The sequence below is a fragment of the Echinops telfairi genome, unplaced genomic scaffold (genome assembly GCF_000313985.2).
Source record: "Echinops telfairi isolate 266 unplaced genomic scaffold, ASM31398v2 ScPeMD7_9;HRSCAF=40, whole genome shotgun sequence".
Taxonomy (NCBI): Eukaryota; Metazoa; Chordata; class Mammalia; order Afrosoricida; family Tenrecidae; genus Echinops; species Echinops telfairi.
This window is the reverse complement of record NW_022103906.1, coordinates 7,884,765-7,904,946: the sequence shown is the minus strand read 5'-3', so window position 1 is coordinate 7,904,946 and position 20,182 is coordinate 7,884,765. Positions and strand designations below refer to the sequence as shown.

Here is a 20,182-nt window from a genome sequence, read left to right as displayed (position 1 = left end):
TACATCTGACAACAAGATTGTCCGTTCCAGGGAAGAGTTCAGCTCCCAGTTAAAGGTGGTTATACTTGTGGACTGGTATACCAGGCTCTATCAGTCTAATATACCTGGTGATTTTTAATGTGGTTTTAACTTTGTTCTCTCTCTCTCTCTCTCTTGCTCCTTTTCCCCTGATCATTTCAGAGATGTTAGGGATAGTAGCTGGGTACTCTCTATTACTGATATCAAAGTTATGGAGGCCGGGTTCTCACAATCCTGTGGATTAATTGTTTCAATGATTCTTAGATTTTCCTCACTCTTCTTTGCTCTGAATAGGGATACCCAACATTAGCCTGCTCAGAAACTTTTAAGACCCCTGTCACTTCTCACCAAAATCAGATGGAGAACATCTTGTTTGTGGACGATGCTATACCATTTGACTGTGGTGCCTCCCAGTCTGGTCCTGAGTTTTCCAGTCTAGTACTTTAAGGTGTCTGATTATGAGTAAGAAGTTTGCATGAGCCCTGGTGGTGTGGTGGTTACTATGATTTGGGTTTCTAACTACAAGGTCAGGAGTTCAAAACTACCACCAGCCACTTCATGGGAGAGAGACAGAGAGAGTTCACAGGGGTAGTTCTAACCCAGCTGTTCTCAATCTGTGTATTGTGACACCTTTGTGGGTAAAATGACCCTTTCACAGGGGTCGCCAAGGACCATGGGAAAACACATCTTCCCGATGGTCTTAGGAACTGAGACCCCGCTCCTCTATTGTCCCTAGGCGAGTCCGCACGTTTGCAGATAAGCCCACAGATGAGTACCCGGCATGAAGACTGTTACCCATGTTACACCATGCTTCAAGACACAATCTCATTTACTTGTAATTAGAAATCAATATTTAACAATATATAATTACATTTTTTTGTGATGAATCACTATCCTTTAATTATGTTTATTTTATAGCAATGAAAATACATCCTGCATATCAGATATTTACATTATGATTCATAACAGTAGCAAAATGACAATGATTGAAGTAGCAATCAAAATAATGTTATGGTTGGGGTCACTACCACATGAGGACCTGTATGAAAGGGTCGCGGCATTCGGAAGGTGGAAGACCACTGTTCTAACGTGTTTTATGGAGTCACTATGAGTTGACATAGGTTTGTTGCCAATGAGAGGAAGGAATTTTCACAGCTTTCCCCTCAGTGCTCTAGCTAAGAGAAGCTGCACTATTTGAAGGATTGGAGGAAGGTTCTTAACAACCTGTGCTATGCTGATGATACAATTTGCTTACCAAAAGTGAGGAGGATTTGAAGCATTGGCTGATGAAGATCAAAGAGGGGAGCCTTTGTATGGCGTACAAGTCAGAGGAAAGAGACCAAAATCCTCACAAGTGCGCCTTGAGGCAACGTTCTGATAAATGCAGAAAAGACTGACTTTGTCAGGGACTGTTCCTTGTTTGGATCCACGTTCAATGCTCACTGAAGCAGTGGTCAAGAGATCAAAGGACAGTGTGCTTTTGGTAAATCTGCACCAGAAGACCTCTTCAGAGGACTTAAAAGCAAGGATGTGACTGAAGAGTCAGGTGAGCCTGACCTAAGCCAGTCTATTTTCAATTGACTCAAATGCAGGTTAAAATTGGTTATTGCATAAGGAAAACCAAAGAAGAATCATTACATTGGAATCAAGGTATGAATGAATAATATTGGCAGTGCCAAATGGAGTCAAAAGAACAAATCAATCTGCTATTGGAAGATGTAAAGCCAGAATGCTGCTTATAGGCAAGGATGGTGAGACCTGAGATGTTGTCTCAGGGTTTTTAGACATGTTTTTAGGAGAAACCAGTTCTTAGAGAAGGACATCATGCTTTGTAAAGTAGTGGGAAGGGGGACCTGGCGCTAAAAGAGGGCTTCAATGAAATGGATTGACATAGTGGAGGTAAAAATGGGCTCAACATAAGAACAATTGTGACAATGGCATAGGACTGGGCAATGTTGACTCCTGTTGGACATAGAGTAGCTATGAGTTAAAACGTAATTGATGACACCTAACCACAGCAACAAAATTGACCATATTCAGGGAGTGTCATTGAATATGCATTCATGGATAGCACACTAAATTTGCTGGTGAAACAATCGTTCAAACCTTGGTTAAAGATAATCATGAGTTTAGAGTGTGCAAAAATAAATTCCTAAAAATAGTGCCTTTAAGGTATTGGAGTAGAGAGATCTTTGAAATAAAAATAACGTGAGTTACAGGTATTATTAGCATAGGTCCTGTACAAATAGTAAGCGCTCAATAAATATTGGTGTAATTTGTTATCCTCTCTTTCAAAATGGCTGATGTTTAGTTCTGATCCTATTTCAATACTACCAAGTGTTCTTCATGATTACAGTGCTTCCCACTCTTCCAGTAACACTCTGATCCACATCTTGACCGGAAGCTTTGTCTCTTTGCATTTTTTTGATCACTGCGTAACGTCTGTACATTAAAAGAAATTGGTTTTTGCTTCTCCAGAGAATAAAAGGAAGGACAATTATGTTCACTATTTTAACAGATTTTCCTAGGTCTTTATTCAGGAATACAAAAGCACTTTGCTTTTTGTAGAAAATATAAAACGTCTATTTGCAACATCAATGTTGTTTGTATCTTGTCATTGCTCATTCCAAAGTATATTATATGTTAAATCTCATAGATAAGGAATAACAACAATAGTGTAATCACTGTATATCTGTAGAGCGCTTTTAATTTGGTGCAAACATTTTCAACATTGTAATCTCATTTAGCAAAATTATGTGATTAGATTTTATCAGTCTTCCAGAATCTTGGCAAAATTTAAAGAAACTGCCTAGTTTGGACTTACTTTGTCATATCTTCCTCTTCTTTTATTTCTGACTCTTCCAACGTAAATGAGCTTCTGTTCAGGCTTGGTAAACTGTTGAAGAAATCCAAGAAGTCTGGCATTGTTCCGCGCAGTCTTTGTTCACAGGAGGCGTGCTGCTCTCAGCACAGATTCCCAGCAGGCGTTCTGTTGCCCTTTATTCTACTTTCTCCTTGTCTTTTTTCATCTTTTCCACCAGTTTTCCCTTTCAATAACCCTACTAGAGCTCAGGCACTGCACTTCAAACAAAGTAAGATGTCTTCTAAGACCACATAGAGACCAGGTTCCTGGGCCCTCAGATTTTTAGCTTAGACAATGTGCATCTGTGGCCTCGCTCTCTCTTTCTTAACCAATTTTCCTGATAAAAGGCATGAGTCCTTATCATTCATGTGCATATAAAATTCTTTTAATGACAGAGCCATTCATATTTTATATAAAAATTCATTTCCTGCATTTATGTATAGAGTACTACATAATTCTTTTTGAGATTCAAGGCCTTTCCTTAAAAAGGTTAATATTGCGATTTAAGAGAGAGAATCTAAATTCCACTTGATCGGAATGAAGAAGTTCCCACTAGTAGCTAATTTGCACATCCACTCATTCACAACTTATTTTTTTATGCAATAAATATTTTATGGACACACTGCTATATATTATGTGATCTCGTAGGTCCTGTGAATGGGATGATGAAACAAGGAGAAAAGCATTCTGATCTAACCAAGTTTGATATTAGTAGAACTAATTAGATATAAGCAGGCGAACAAAGAAAAATATTTGAAATAGTGGTATGTCCACAAAGGAAATACATAGTAAAGTGATATTTTAAAAAGTTATTTTAGATAATCTGACCTGGGAAGACCTCTGTGAAATGATGCCTGACCAGCCAAGGCACGAAGCGTCGGAAGAGCATGTAAAGAATTGGTGGGAAAGGATGGGGAGATCACCAGGCAGAGGCGACAGAGCTTACAAAGGCTCTAAGAAGGGAACAAACTTCACACCAACAAACCTTTAAGGCAGAATCTGTGAATCTTTTAGGTATAAAATTCTGCGAAGTAGATACGGGTTAGTTCACCCTGAATATTGCAGACCCAGAGGTAGGAAAACTATAGAAAGTCACTGGTGGATTCCATGTCATATGTGTGTTTTCAAAGTTTTTTAAGCTATGCTAAAAAGGAATGACAAAGTATGCTTGAATATGAACACTAAGTAGAACAATTCACGGATAACTACAATGGAGTAGACAGAGTAGTTCTAAGAAATTATGGTTATAGCCAGAGAGAAGGAGAGGGGTTGTGGGGACATATGCCCGCCTATATAACTCAGGGAATGAGTGCAGAGAGTCTTTAACCATAAAGGCAGAAAAAGCTGTCCATAGGCTATTGTTCAGTTGTTTCTTATGAAAGTCAAGGTTAACCATGATGAAACCAGGTAACATCTGATATCATGCCAGAAGATGAGATCCACGTTGCAAATAACTCAAAATAAAACTTGGAGAGAGATGAGCAATGTTTTTAAGACCTCTAATTGGTTGCAGGGAAGAATTCAAGATGAGAATAAAGAGCTACAACTGTCTATTTAAGCTCCATTTATTTTGGCTCTATACATTCAAGCGCAATTTCCTGACCATCGTCCGGCATCCATTTTTGTCTTTTCTTTCTTGTCTTTTGAACGACCTTTTCCTTTTGTTCTGTATGATGTCGCTGGTGTTAGTCACCAACTCTACTTGTCATCAGTCATGTGTGTTCAATGTGTCAAATCGCTCTTTACGTTCAGGTGGAAATATTCAAAGTTCTGCATTGGCTCCCATTGAATTGTCTTAATTTTTTTCAACTTTAATTTGAATCCTATATGCACAATAAATAATCTGGTTAGCAGATGGCTCCGATCCTTATTTTGGCTGATGATATTTAGCATCTCTGTCATTTCTTTCCACGGATGTAGGACATGTGATTCCCGTGTATTCTACTTGAGTAGGTCCACATATATAGTCTTTATCTGGTGGTTGAAAAGAGGTCTTTCCAATAGCGTGGTTGTTGGTCTTTCAAAATTCTATCATGTGATCTTGGTGTGATTTTCCTCATTCTTCCCACTTTCACATTCCAACCACTAGTAATTATCAATGCATCATAACTGCAGCTTAACTAAGACTCCAGCAGATGATAAAAATATCAAATGTCCCCATCTTTCATATTATGGATTCTGCAAACATTTAAATAGTCACTAATTTTGCTTGTAGGCTTATGGATATTATTCTATCACTGGCAGCATTGTACTTCTAGTTATATCAAGAAATATAATATTATCTTTGATGTTTAATATGAATGGTAGGATTGCATTAAGTGCTGGGTCATTTATTTGAAATATTTTTGCTGTAGTCTTTCTTTCAGTAGGTAAATTGCCCCTTTTCTTAATTGCCATTGACAGCATGAATAGTCTTGAGTTTGTTTCATTCTTAGAAATTGGCTACTCAATGTTTGAGCTGTTAACCACAGCTGCTTCCTGCAGGGCTCTCACAGCCATTTATGCTTGACCCTTTACCGCCTGTTTAGTTCAGAATTTTGGCTCAAGAATCACAACTTGTCAGAAGTCTCAAGGTTCATTATCTTCTACCCACTGTTATCAACTTTCATTGATTGGCACTAATGCAGGACAGTTTTAAATCATGGTGTCCTTACATATTTTAATAAATTTATGCAATATAAAATTGATATTCTTTTTGTCTGACTTCTCTTTGGAGAATAATCTTCCTTTAATCTACTTGAGGGAGAAATTAGAAAGCTTGGTTTACTTCTGTTCCTAAGCTTATTAATACTACATCCTTCTATCTGCACTCAATGTTCTTGGAAGTCTGGCAGCACCATGATCCCTTCATCCCCTGTCACCCCCCAGTGTCCACTGTGGCATTAGTGGAAACTAGTGTGGACAGAAGACCACAGTCTTCTTTTTCCTGATGCTTTTTCCCCTCTTATCATCACACAAAACCCTACACATAAATCTTGTTGTTTTTTTTTTTTGGTACTAGCTTTTTATAAGCCTGAAGTTTGGGATAGAACTATTGTAGTTACATCATTTTGAGCCCCCGTTGCTCAATGTATATGTAGCTGTCTGCTAATTGAAAGTCAGCAGTTTGACCCCATCGACTACTCGCCTATGGGAGAATGACCACTCTTCTGCTTCCATGAGGATCACAGCCAAGGCAACCTACTCTCGTGTGTCTCAATGGGTCGCTGTGAATCAGAATCGACTAGATAGCGTAAAACAGCAATTATATCATAGGACATAGAAAACTTCTCAAGCACTAGACTTATAGAAGACTCTCTTCAGATATATATGGTGAAATGAGGGGAAAATTAATAAAACAGTTACCTTTTTCATGGAAAAGGTTTGGCAGTTCATAGGATCAATCGTAGCAGGAAGGAGCTACCTCACTTACAGATGACTCCCTGTTCAGGAAACAGCCCACAGCCAGTAAGTGGCTAGCCTGGGTTGGAATTGGGTTGTTCACTTCCATATCTGACAAATTGGAAGGGTCAGATCCAGAACACCTTGAGGATGGAAAACCTTAGTTGTGACGTCATAGCCTTTGCGTTCTTTGCCCAGTCTTGCTTCTTTTCCTCTCCAACAGATGTTAGCTCTAAAGGAAACCCAAACCAAGCCACTGCCATCAAACACATCACAACTCCTAGCAACCTTAAGGACAGAAGAGATTTGCTTCTTCCAGATTTGCTTCTGAAATTGTAAATCCTTACAGAGGCACACAGCCTCATCTCTCAGCCACAGGGCAGCTGATGAGTTTAAACCACTGTAAAACTTGTGCTTAATAGCCCAATGCTTAACTCACTAAGCCATGGGGGTTCGTTTTGATCCTAATACCACACCTTTGTAACCATCCTGCATACAAAACTCTGTGTCAGAATCTACTTCCCTGGAGTTAGTAAGTAGAGGGGAAAGGAGGGGAAAAGAAAGGGGAGAAATGAGAATTCAAGATAAAATTATGCTTCAAGACCACCGGTTGGTTAAGTAGTAGAATCACATATGTCTAGAATGTCTCTTGATACTACGCAATTTCCTCCCTTCTGGAGGCATCACTTACCTAAGATGTTCGACTCTGTGATTATATCATGTCAAACCTTTTTTCGGGTCAAGCAAATTTGCATTTTAAGTATGTGAAAGTAGACTGAGTCTTCTTAATTTGTATAAAAGAAATTGGTAAATGAGGACTACAGTGCATTTTTTTTAAATTTTGCATTACTTTAAAAAGATGCTTTCCCAAATTCTCCATCGGCATTTATGTTTTTCAATTTGAACTAAATTTAGGATTACACCACACATCTGAAGTTGCAACTTCTATGTGAACTCCTAAATTTTTAGCACAGTTGAATTTTTCCTTTCTTTCAATTTCTCACTGAGAAGATGAGGGTTAATCCCACAACATATGATAACATAATATCAAACAGAGAGCTAGATAATGGGCATGAAAAAAATAGAAACCTAGTCCCCTTAATTCTGTAAACTTTATTTAAAAATTTTATAATTATTATTTTTTAATAAATTATTTAATTAGGAGCTTTTACAACTCTTATAACAATCCATACATCAGTTGTGTCAAGAACATTGGTACATATGTTTTCATCAACATTTATTTTTTTACTATGATGTCTCCAAATTATGTGTTTTTAAAATTAAGTTTTTGCACTGAATGCATTTCAATTGTATTAAGATATGGCAGTATATTGTGGTAATAATATCTCATAGTTGTATACACCTAAGATAGCTATATTGTTTTACTTTAAGTAACTCAACCTCTGTGAGTGTCATTTTCTTGATATGTATCATAGAAATCATTTGGAGGCTTGTTTTGCCAATAAGAGAGAAAGGGCAAATGTAAAGTGTTTGGGTGTCTGACATTGATATGCAGCAACTGGGAGCTACTATTGTTTTTAAGAGCATAAATGTAGGTTGTAGGTGTTAGCTGCTCTGGAATCATTCTCTAACTCAGGTGGCTTCATGCTAATGAATCAGAACACTGTGATCCATACATTTTTCCTTGGTTGAATTTTCAGAAACAGATCAATGGACATTTCTTCCTACTTTGCTTCATCGAAAAGTTGTGCTGAAATCTCTACTACATGCAATTCTCCACTAAGAGCCAGGGGGTCCATTGAAGATAAATGCGTGCTGTCACCAACAGATGGCCACAAGTAAAACTATGAAATACATTCTTATTTTCAAATGCAGATGTTAAGCACTTAACTGCTAGACAAAATGTTGCTGGTTGGGCCCCCTCAGTGACGTCATGGCAAATGGCCCGGCGATCTGTTTCTGAGACATCGCAGGCTGGCACTCCTGATGGCGAGGAGTTCTGTTCTGCAATGCATGAGGTCTCCATGCGTCAGAACGGAGGGAATGGCAACTATTTAGGTTTATTTTGTTTTTTAAATAATCACCTGGGTGACTCTTTGGAAATGACTTAATCTCTCTCTGTCATCATTGCCTCCATTAAGAAGTGGGGAAATAATAGCAATGGCTTCATATCGAGTGCAAATTTATATACACGGAAAGGACCCAACAATGTCAAACACATAATATGTGTCATATAAATGTAAGCAATTATTATTAGAGTAGAGCAGCTTGAGGAAGTAAAATTAATATGAATAAATAATATGGCTCAGGACCAACCATTGTTTCATTCTCTTGTGCACTGCGTTACTATGAGTTAGCAACGCCTCAAGGGCACCTACCAACAAACACATAACTGGGGTGTCTTTCTCCCGTGCTGCCTATTTTAATAAATTTCTTCTTATTTTAATAGCTAGTGACTCATGTACAATTTGGGGTGATTTTGTTTCTGAAATTGGGATCTATTTGAATCCCTGGGTACTTTTCATATGTTCACCTGTTTATCAACAGATCCATGAGCAAGTTTAATTTTCATTTCCTTTGAAAAGAAACAGAAATTAAGATCCAAGTAATTTGCCCAGAATTAGAAAGGGAAAAAAAAAAGACTTCCTAACACCTTACTGGATCCTGCTTTAGAAGCCCCACTGCCAGCATGTCAATTCTGACACCTAATGCCCCTATCAGACAAAGTAGAACTGCTTCTTTGGGTTTCTGGGAGTTTAAATTTGTATGAGAGCACACAATGTCACCTTTCCCCACAGCCCCTTTATTTATTTTCCCATAAATACTTGCCTGGCCTCCTTCCTTCATATAAAAGGTATCTTTCAATTCTAACTTGGCCAAATCTTGTCCCTTTCTACTTTTAAATATATCGAAAATTCATTTTCTCTTAGGTTTCTCTCACCTATCTCTTTACACTTTTCAAAATAATTATATTTTTATAGGACTCTCCTTTCCACTCTTTCTCCTCACAGAGGAGGATTGTACTTTGAAATGGAAGGCATTAAATAATTGCTGCCTACTGAGAAATCCTCATTGCTTTTGTCAAGTAACCGCTGGCTCAGCACCTTGCTTAAGCGACTGCTTGGGAGCCAGAGACTCAGCGAGGAGACTAAATGTCAGGAATCAAAGTTGGAGACAGAATTTTGAAGTGTTCCAGAAAACAATATGAGAATTTTATATTTTAGATTTTTACCTTTGGGGTGGGAGAAGAGAATGTTTAGGAGCAAATAGTCCATGTCATGTGTTTGATATCAGGTAGTTACTTGAAGTTTTATTTCCATAAGCTGCAATGAGGCTATAGGAAAGAAAGTGTAAACACATATTCTAACATAAACCCACTGGGACCCAGTTTGGAAATGAATGAAAGAAATGCAACATCATTGATTGTATACATGCAAAATGGGGCTGCTGCTCTCTTAAGGACTTGAGAAGAAAAGCAGAAGAGGAAGCAAAAGAAGGGCTTTGTTAGCCTTTTGTCTCATTAGGGAATGAATATTAATGCTGCATTTTATTGTAGTCTCAGTTTTTCACTCTTTTTTTGAAAGAGATTTAATATGACATCCATTTAATCATTTAAATAGCAGGGGTAAAGGTTTGTGGTGGTCACCTAAATAAGTAATTGAATTGTAACCAGACGCACTTCCCAAACCCAAAGTTTATGGAGAGAATTTCTGTGAGCATAATTGGAGTGACAGCCTGTATTTTAAACCCTGTGTGCGCAGACGTGGCTTCCTGGGGCCTGATGGAAGCCTGCCATGAAAAGAAAGAAGTGTATCCAGAGCTTCTTTGAAGTAATCCTCTCCCATTACCACATGCCTGACCTGGGCAAAGAGTTACCATCACCCAGTACATTTTATCCTTGAAACATCCATGGGAAAGAATGCAAATTACTTCTAGGAAGGAGTAAGGGGAATTAATATTAGAATGCAAATCAATTCCAGAGGTAATTACTAGATAATTAATGAATGCTCATCATTGACAAAGGAACATTCATTTACTTCATGGAAATTGGTTGAAAATGGTATAAAATAACATAAATGGAAGTGGCTATTAGGTTATATGTATTTGATTATAAGTTAGCTTTACCCAGACACTTAATTTTCATTGTTCATACATTGTATCAAAATCTTAAATCTTATCATGGACTTCAACTTCCATCATATTTATAACTTATGTGTGATCATTTTTTATATTTAATTCCTAAGAGATTATATTATTATTGGCTTTTCAGTACTTTGTTATGATGTACAACTAGAAGTAATTTTATAATAAATCTTCAATTAGCTATATTTGTTACTAATGCTACATTAAAATTTTCAGCAAAGCACCTTCCAAAAGAAAATGAATTTAAGGTAAAATTCTTATTTCCAAGTCTTAAATGTAAAACTTTTTGCTACCATCGGTGACTTTAAACTTTTGAACTTAATTTTCTAATCACTTTTCTCATTTGTTAAGTTGCTTTGCAACTAAAGACTTAAATTCATTTTAAGCCTTTATTAACTTTTTGCATTGTTAGCCAACTGTGAGAAGAAAGTGACTTAAAATTTAATCATTTCTGGTTCATTGTTTCCAAAATTATAGTGTTTTTTTTTTTTTTTCTATTGCTTCTTTGGGAAAATCTCCTTATCTTAGCAATTTCATGAAGGTTATAAAACATGGAAATCTTAGCTACTATATGTGTAATACATGTGCAAACAAAAAATGTATTTTGCATTATATGTATCATTTCAAATGAATAAATATGTTTAACAATTATGTTTAACTGCTGAAGGCCAGACAGTATTCAAACACAGTACAGACAAAAATAAGTCAGATATAACCCCTACTCTTGAGAACTCAAGTTTTAGAGGCAAAATGACTAACAGCTAGTCAAAATACAATCAGATAATAGAGTTTTTCAAAGTGGTCTTGGAGATCTTCACTGTGATAGCTACATAATCTGCTGTCAATTTGAGGATTAAGTGTAAAGGGGTGGAGTCTAGTGTGTCAATCGGGTCATAGCCAATGAAGCCTCTTTGTGGGCATGGCTTTTCCCTGAGGATTCTGGGAATTCCTGGATTTCCTCCTTGGAGGCAGGAGAAACTCTCTTTCTCAGATCACTCCCTGAAAGATGTTCTATTGACAAGACACATGGCACTATGCTGATAGACCCCCATGCCCTGGGAACTGGAGGAGCCACATGGAGACCCCTGCTAGCGCTGAGATACTTAGAACACCATTGGATCCACAAGACTCCCCACCCACTAGCCTGTGATCTTCCTACATTCAGCATCATTGCAAGTGTTGCAATGAGCACTTTATTGATTGGTATTGGACATTTGGGCTAATATCGGACTTATGGACTTGATCTGGACTGGGCTGGGATGTTTTCTCAATATTCAATTACTCTTGTATGTAAAGCTCTTTCTTATACACATATGAGTGTCTATGAATTTGTTTCTCTAGTCTACCTGGACTAACACACCCATCTCTCCTGTACTTTGTGAAATTCATATTACTAGAAAACATTTCAGCAAATAAACAGATTTAACAAATGCAAACTAGGAGGTAAAAATTCCTTTATATTTTCTTAGCCTACAGAGCCTGGGAAAGAATAAATGTTAACATACTTTGAATCCTAATATTACTAATGGGCCAAATGTTAGATAAAAGGAAAAACAAAAACCGAGATGATGAAATTTGTCTACGATGTTGGAGAATGATCTGTGAAAGGAGAACCTGGGATGGTGGAGAGATAGAGAATTCCTTGAGTTCTTCAGGTACTTTCATGGACTCAATGAAATTTCAGATGAAAGTCTCCTGTCAAACCTGGGAAAGAGTGGTTACATCATATATAAAGGAAAGATCATGCCAAGTTTTGCCACAGGAACACTCTATCATAAATTAAATTGTGCACGTGGTTAGAAGATACATGTGTACTCTGTCATGATTTGAATGTATGTGTACTTCCACAGGTTTATAATGCTGTTATTATCCACCTAATGTGTTCTGAAACAGTCATCTACTGGGTTGCAGGGAGATTGGGATGGGATGCTCTGTTAGGCTGGGTTGACTAGAGAAATAATCCAGATACCCTCATATTTGTGTAAGAGAAAGCTGTATATCAAGAAGTGATTGTATATGAGAAAACATCCTAGCCTAGGCTACACCAAGTCCATAAGTCCAATACTAGTCCAAATGTGAGTCATCTTCAGACTCCCGTAGCCTCATGCAATAATGCAGAATGCAGGAAGATCACAGGCCGGTGGGTGCAGAGACTTGTAGATCCATTGGGGGTGGAAGCTTCACAAGACTCTGGCAGGTCTCAGCCTCGGGACTTGCTGACGGAGGAGCGAAGTAGAGAGAGAGTGGGAGTTCCCCAGGACCCTCCTTATGAGAATGCCACGGTCACAAGGAGACATCATCAGGCTGTGGCCCCATTGACAGGCTAGACTCCACGCCGACACTCTATTTATCAAGTTGATATGAAATTATGTAACTACCACAGATGCCACACCTGAACTCCTGTTACCATCATGATAGGAAATCTCCTCGGTGTGATCGCCATCCACTTTTATTTTACAACAAATAAAAAGAGAAAGAAACAAGCAAAGAAAGGGAACCTGACCACAATGGTGGGAGTAGCCTGTTGCACTGTTTCACCAGGACCATACCTCCCTTATTTTTTGTTGATTTTGGCAAACCGGTTGTTAAAATGGCGCTTGTAGTCAGAGTTCTCTACTAAGGTGGGTGGCTGGGCAGCTGCCCAAAGGGGAAGTCACAAATTTGCATTCCTTACTCTTTCTGTTGTGGCTCCATCTGCACAACAGCTTAGTCTAAGTGCCCACACAGTAATGTTCATTCTGTTCACAAGTGTAAAAAGGTTTAGCATGACTATGCTTGTAATACAGTACAACCGAAAAGTGGGTGAAGGGGGACGTCGGACAGGGCAAGATATGACAAAATACCAATTTATAAACTATCAAGGACTCATGAGGGAGGGGGGAGCGGGGAGGGAGGGGAAAAATGAGGACCTAATGTCGGGGGTTTAAGTGGAGAGAAAATGTTTTGAGAATGATGTACAAATGCGCTTTACACAATTGATGTGTGTATGGATTGCGATAACAGTTGTATGAGCCCCTAATAAAATGTTTAAAAAAACAAAACAACGTGTTATACTTTTGAAGAAATACTACATTTTTGTTCCCTTGACTGTTATTTCAGTAAACAAACAGATAGTGTAAAGCCACAAAGTGACAAACAACTAGATGGTGACAGGCCGTCATCTGTTTTACCTTTGTGTTATGCCCCAAATTCCCAGGAGATATTAGGAGAGAATTACACAATTGCAGAGAGTGTGCAATGAGCTACAAATATTGTCAAAACAATTGCTGTAAGTTCAGCAGAAGCAGAAAGGGAATTTTCAAAGACAAAAATAATATATTCAGAGAAGTCACCTGCTTCTCATATAGCAAACCCAATGACTATTGTCTACTTGGCCTACCTCTAAAATAATGGGATCCAACTTCTACAGTGAAAAGATGGCTAAGGATAAATCCTGCAGCCAATTATGTCTGGATAAAACTGAAGAATATTGCAAATGAGGATGCCAACGAAGAAGCAATATGGGACTATCTTAAATAACAGTTTTATTTTTTGCTCGAGTATTATTTAATATTTTTTTTCATTGACATTTTAAAATTTTCTTATAACATAATCTAGCTTTATTACTTCTTTATTGTTCTTATTTATTAACTATATGAAATATTGAGCTACCTTTCTGTATATCTTTTTTATATACATCTATAATTAAAATGGTCATTAGGGGAGCTAACCAGTTGTTAAAGTATTTGAAACCCACCACTGCCTGACTACCATCAAGCAAGAAGAATCAGGAGCAGAGTCCTTTGCCCCCTGAGCCTCCTACCCTCAGAGAAAGACACTGGGATATAGTCAAGAAATGCCGGATCCAGATATGCTGACAGCAGACAAGCAGATATGTTGAGAGACAGAAGGTCAAAGCTGGCAACACAGGGAATCCAGGACAGATAAACCCCTCACGCCCAATAATGAGAGTAGAGATACCAGGAGGGTAAGGAGAAGGTAGGGTAGAAAGGGGGAACCAATGATAAGGATCTACATATAACCCCCATCTCTGTGGTGGGTGAAGGGTGACATCGGACAGTGTAAGACATGACAAAATAATACTAATTTATAAATTATCAAGGGTTCATGAGGAGCTGATACCAAGGGCTCAGGTAGAAAGAAAATGTTTTGAGAATGATGATGGCAACAAGTGTATAAATGTGCTTGACACAATGGATGTATGGATGGATTGTGACCAGAGTTGTATGAGTCCCCAATAAGATTATTTTTACAAGAAAATAAAAGAGCCAGTACTCTGAATTTGTAGTCTCCTCACTGTGGATGAAAAGTTTATATTTCTTAAAGTAATCCAATTTCGATATTTCTATGTTGTCGTTAGATTCCCCTGGGTTGGTTCCAGCTCACAGCCACTTTGAATATAACAGAAGGAACTACTCCCCGGTCCCTGCCCTCCTCAGAAACGTTCTCATGGTTCAGCCCATGGTCTAGAGAGCACTGTATATCTAAGACAGACTTTGGCACCTGAAAAGGAGGGTGCTGCGCTAGCAAATACCTAAGATTTGGAAACGATTTTCATATTGAGTAATGGATAGAGGCTATTGTTGTTATTGCTGTTGTTGGGTGCCATAAAATCTGAGGGGAACACGGTCCATCCTCATCAGTCTTCCTGTGTTTGAACCCATTGCTGCAGCTGCTGGGTTCTTCTTGTGGAGGGCCTCCTCATTTCTTCCTCCACTTTACCAAGCATCGTGTCCTTCTCCAGGGACTGGTCTCTCGTGACAACATGTCCAATGTACCCGAGACAAAGTCTCAAAATCCTTGCCTCTAAGGAGCATTCTGACTGTACTTCTCCCGAGAGAGATTTGTTTGTTCAAGGAGTCCATAGTACGTTCAATATTCTTTGCTTGCACTATAATTCAAATGCACCAATTCTTCATTGGTCTTCAATGTTTAACTTTCACATGCATACGAGATGAGTGAAAATACCATGGCCTTGGTCAGACTTATTTCATTCTTCAACATTTTGCTCTTCGATGCTTTAAATAAATCATGTGCCTCAGATCTACCCAATGCAATTTCTTGAGTACTGATTATGGATCGAAGCAAGACAAAATCCTTGACAATTCAACCTTATCTACACTTATCATGTTGTTAGGTATTGGTCCAGTTGTGAGGATTTGGGTCTTCACATTGAATTGTAATCCATTCCGAAATTTGCAATCCTTAATCTTCTTCCGCCAGTCCTTCAAGGCCTCCTCACTTTGGCAAGCAAGGTTGTGTCATCTACATAATTACAGGTTGTTAATAAACATTCTCCAAGCCTGATACCTCATTCTTCTTCCTATAATCAAGCTTCTCTGATGGATTGTCAATATACAGATTGAATTAGTGAACGGATACAACCCTGTATCATTTCCCCCAGTTTTAAACCATGCAGTATTCACTTGTTTTGTTTGTACAACTGCCTTTGGATCCATGTACATATTCTGCATGAGGACAATTAAGTGTTCTAGAATTCCCATGCTTCTTAGAGCTATCCTTCCTTTGTTATAATCCAAACAGTCAAATAACTTTACAGAGTGAATTAAACACTGGTGAATCTCTCTCTTTTGTTCTCTGCTTTCATCCAAGATCTTAGGTCACAGACGGAAGCAATGTGAAGGTGCCTACCAATAGACGCTTAGACAGCCTGACAGAGACTTTTGGTGGAATTGTGTTAAAGGCAAATACTATAGATAGCAAAGGCCTGGAGGAGGAGTGGTGAAGGTGTGTTTGTAGAACAAGGAAACTAGCAAAGTAGCACTAGATCATGCAAACTCTGATTCATTGCTTGGAAGAGCTTTAGGCACGAGGCTTCTTTCTGGAGTGGGTGCCTGTGGACAATTGTCAAGAGAACTCAGCTTGTCGACCCAGGGAACCAGAGAGCTGAGTGGCTTGAAAATGGATTTTGTTCTGCTGGAGATTATATACACACATATATAAATAAATGTATATTTGTTTTTTATTTACTTGGACACACATATAAATATATGTATATTTGTTTTTTATTTACTTGGTGTCCATTATCTTTTCTTTCCCTCAATTTGTTTCCCCTTTGTAGCAAAAACTGTCTACCTTATACCTTACCTATTACACTGTTATTCATTAGAAATATATAAGGCATATTCTACATTTCAAAGGTTCACGTATACAGAGAAGAATTGCTCCAGGGTGAAGTTTGAGTTTGGTATTGCTTTAATATTTTTGAAATGATATAATAAAGTGAAAATGTTTGCATGTATCAAGGAGATGGATTTTTTTGAACCAGAGTAGAATGTTGATGATGGAATTGTATCTGCTAAAAATATTTGTTAACTTGTTTGGGCCACATTTCTCAGTGGTTTGACAGTTACATAATGATCATTTATCGCTAATTTTCCTTTGACATTTATTTCTTTAAAGTTTGCATTCTGTTTTTCTGATGAAATATACCTTCGCTCACTTGATTAGACTGAAGGAAGATGCTTCTTTCTGTATCCTATCAGCTGTTTATTTGTCCAAATGTTACATCTAACTCTATGTGAAAGGGTTTTTTTAAATATATATTGTTATTGTGATGTAATAAACATATCATACAATTCAGTTGTTGAAGTAGAGGTATGCATGCATCAACACAATCAACTTTGGAACATTTTCTTTCTTCTTGTACCCATTGCTATTGACTTCTCCACCCCACCCCACCTCAACTACCTTTCCATGCCCTTAGGTATTTACTGTTCCAGTTAATATCTTCATAGATCCACCCGTTCTGACTTCCCTATGCAGAAAAACAGAAAATAACGAAACACACACACACACAAAACTCACAAACGCTCCAGTAAAATTGACCAAGTGAAACAGAGAAAGACCTCAATCGAAAAATAGTAGAGAATATTTTTTTAAAAACAGAATAAATTAAAAATGAATAAAAAGGTGTTACTTTCAGTCAAGCACTAAACACTGTAAGGAAAGATTCTTGGGAAAAAAATCATGTCAACAACCTAAACAGTAATTTTAAATAAACTATTATGAATACCACCCCTCTAAAGAAAGAAAAGGTGGCATTCCAGCCTAACCAAAGCTGCTAAAATCCACTTTCCTATGCCCTTTGCCTGACATTCCTATTCCTAGACTATGTTCCTTGGGGACTAACAGGAAAATCAATCAAATAGGGAACCTGCAAATGGATTTTGGCTTCCTCTACCAGCCATTGTTCTGTTAGATTTCTTGGGTGGAAATATCAGCTCCTTGGCTTCACACATGAAGGACTTCATGCCCAAACCAAGTTTGTGATCCAAGTGAGTGTTTATAGGTACAGGCAAGAGATAAAACTCACGACACATGGAACCCAGGAACGGGAATAGGAATAGCAATACCAAAAGGGTGGGAGGAACAGGGGTGGGGGGTGGGGCGGGCTACTGATCACAATGAATGGCACAAAACCACACAACCCCATCCAGGGGGAAGAACAACAGAACCAGAGAGAAGGGAGACAGCGGTTCGTGTGAGATATGAAAAGAATAACAATCTATAATCTATCACGGGACCACGGGGTGGGGGGTGGAGGTGGGGTGTTGATCCCCTGGGCTCAATAGAAAGTAAATGTCTAGAAAAAAACAATAACACTATATGTACTAATATGTCTAATACAATTGATGTATGGATTGTAACAAGAGTTGTAAGAGCCCCAGTAAAATGATATAAAATAATAATAAAAGTTATTCCTAAGGGTCAGTGATTCTTTTTAAATTTCTACATTAAAATATACCTCTGCATTCATACAAATTATACATTCAAACACAAAATAAAGTTAGTTTATTTTAAATAAAGTCTTATTTTAAAACATTATGACAGTCAGTTCCTTTATTTATTAAAACATTATATAGGAGAATGCTGGATTTAAGACATACATTGAGATCACAGCAAACAGGCATGACCCCCATTCAGTCACGCTAATGGTGCATACGTTACGGCATCATGTCGTTCTGATTTTCAGAAAGAATAGACTGAAAATGATACCATTATAAAAACAAAACACTCAAGAAAGAACAGGATCAAAGTCTACATTACTGACAAATATGAACACAATCATTAAAAGGTAAATAAATGGTCAGGAACAGTTGGTTGTGACTGATATACTATAACTTCACAGGGCTTGCAGAAGACCTGACACAATTTTCTTTTACAAGCCTGTTGGTTTGATAAATGTAGTGTCTCATAGACTCTATAATTCAATTGTTTATTCATTAACCAATGACTGGGCATTGATTAGGGATGTGCATCAAGCCCTGTCCTACTCCTGAAAGCACAAAGTCAAATATAATGGAAGATTTATGGTATACTAGGAGATTAGAAATGTATATTGTATTGGCTATATAACTTTTTCAGATGAGTCTATTCTGCACTTGGTTCTGGCTTTTTACTATCTGAGAATAAAGAATTTCATAATTAGAAAAATAGTTTAATCATCATCTAGCTTCCTGAATTCAAAGACTCTATTTTTTCCTTAAGAAAAGCACAATCACCTATACTTACATAAACTTTATAATGGTAGTATATTTCCAAAAAATATAAAGCCAGTTTACTAGTTTTTTATTTATCATTAAATAACTTATTCTGAGTTTGGCTAATTTTTGAACTAATATTATTTTATGTCATAATTGATTTCAATGAAGCATTTCTCTTTGCTTTTATTTTAATTATTTTCTGAATCTTCTTTTCTTTCAACAGTTTTGCCCAGTCACACCTGTGGAAATCCTGGAGAAATAATGAAAGGAGTTCTCCATGGAACAAGATTCAACATAGGAGACAAAATCCGATACAGCTGTCTCTCTGGTTATATCTTGGAAGGACATGCAATTCTGACCTGCATTGTTAGCCCTGGGAATGGTGCATCATGGGATTTTCCAGCTCCATTTTGCAGAGGTATTGGACAATGTATATGTACTTGTGAACTGACACCTGTATTAAATAAATAGATTCAGAACTGATATTATAAACACACACACACACACACACACACACACACACACACCAAGCTCACCGCCATTGAGTCAATGCTGACTCATAAGTCTGTAAATGATTTCAACAGTAGAAAACCCAGTCTTTCTCCCTTGAAGCTGCTGGTGGTTTCAAACTGCTTACCATGTGGATCACATCCCAATGTAACCACTACTCCACCAGGGCTTCCAATATTATACACCACCAGAGCTTCTAATACTGTAAAATATATTAATTAAATGAGAAGAGACCATGATACTATATGCTATCTAAGAAATGATTATAATACTCTATTTAATCAGTAACAAACTTATATATGTCCTTAGATCATTCAATTCTTTTCAACTTTATGGACCCTGCCTTATTTCATCATCTCTTACTCACTGGCTGCTCCTTAAGAGAACAATAAGGCTATCTGCTATAGAAAAGACTTACAAAGCACTGAAAACACTATATAGGGACACTATAGATTTGGAAATAATTTGAAGGCAGTAGGTGGGTTTAATATAAAAGCATTGTAGTATTTTATGTGTATGTTAAAATATCTTCCTGATTTAATTCCTATTAAGAGTTTCTTATTTATTCTTTTCTAATAAAAAAATCAAATACCCTTTAATAATTTAATGCATATTTTAAAATAGTTTTTCAACTTCTATAGGCCTTTGATATAAGATGAACATAAATGCATACATTGTGACAGGTGCCCATCATCATACTTGGGTGGAAAACCTCCTGAAGCCCTGAAATACTTAACCTTTCTTTTTTTTTTTTTTTAACATTTTATTAGGGGCTCATACAACTGTTATCCCAATCCAT

The 20,182-nt window shown here is 37.5% G+C and overlaps 1 protein-coding gene across 1 annotated transcript in view; it reads left to right on the top strand.

Moving 5' to 3' along the window:
• CSMD1 (CUB and Sushi multiple domains 1) overlaps positions 1-20,182 on the top strand; it is a 2,262,799-nt gene that overhangs the window by 954,485 nt on the left and 1,288,132 nt on the right. Inside the window, exon 4 of the mRNA XM_045286696.1 lies at positions 19,097-19,291. Within this exon, the coding sequence (XP_045142631.1) occupies positions 19,097-19,291 (195 nt within the window). The remainder of the gene's footprint in view (positions 1-19,096; positions 19,292-20,182) is intronic.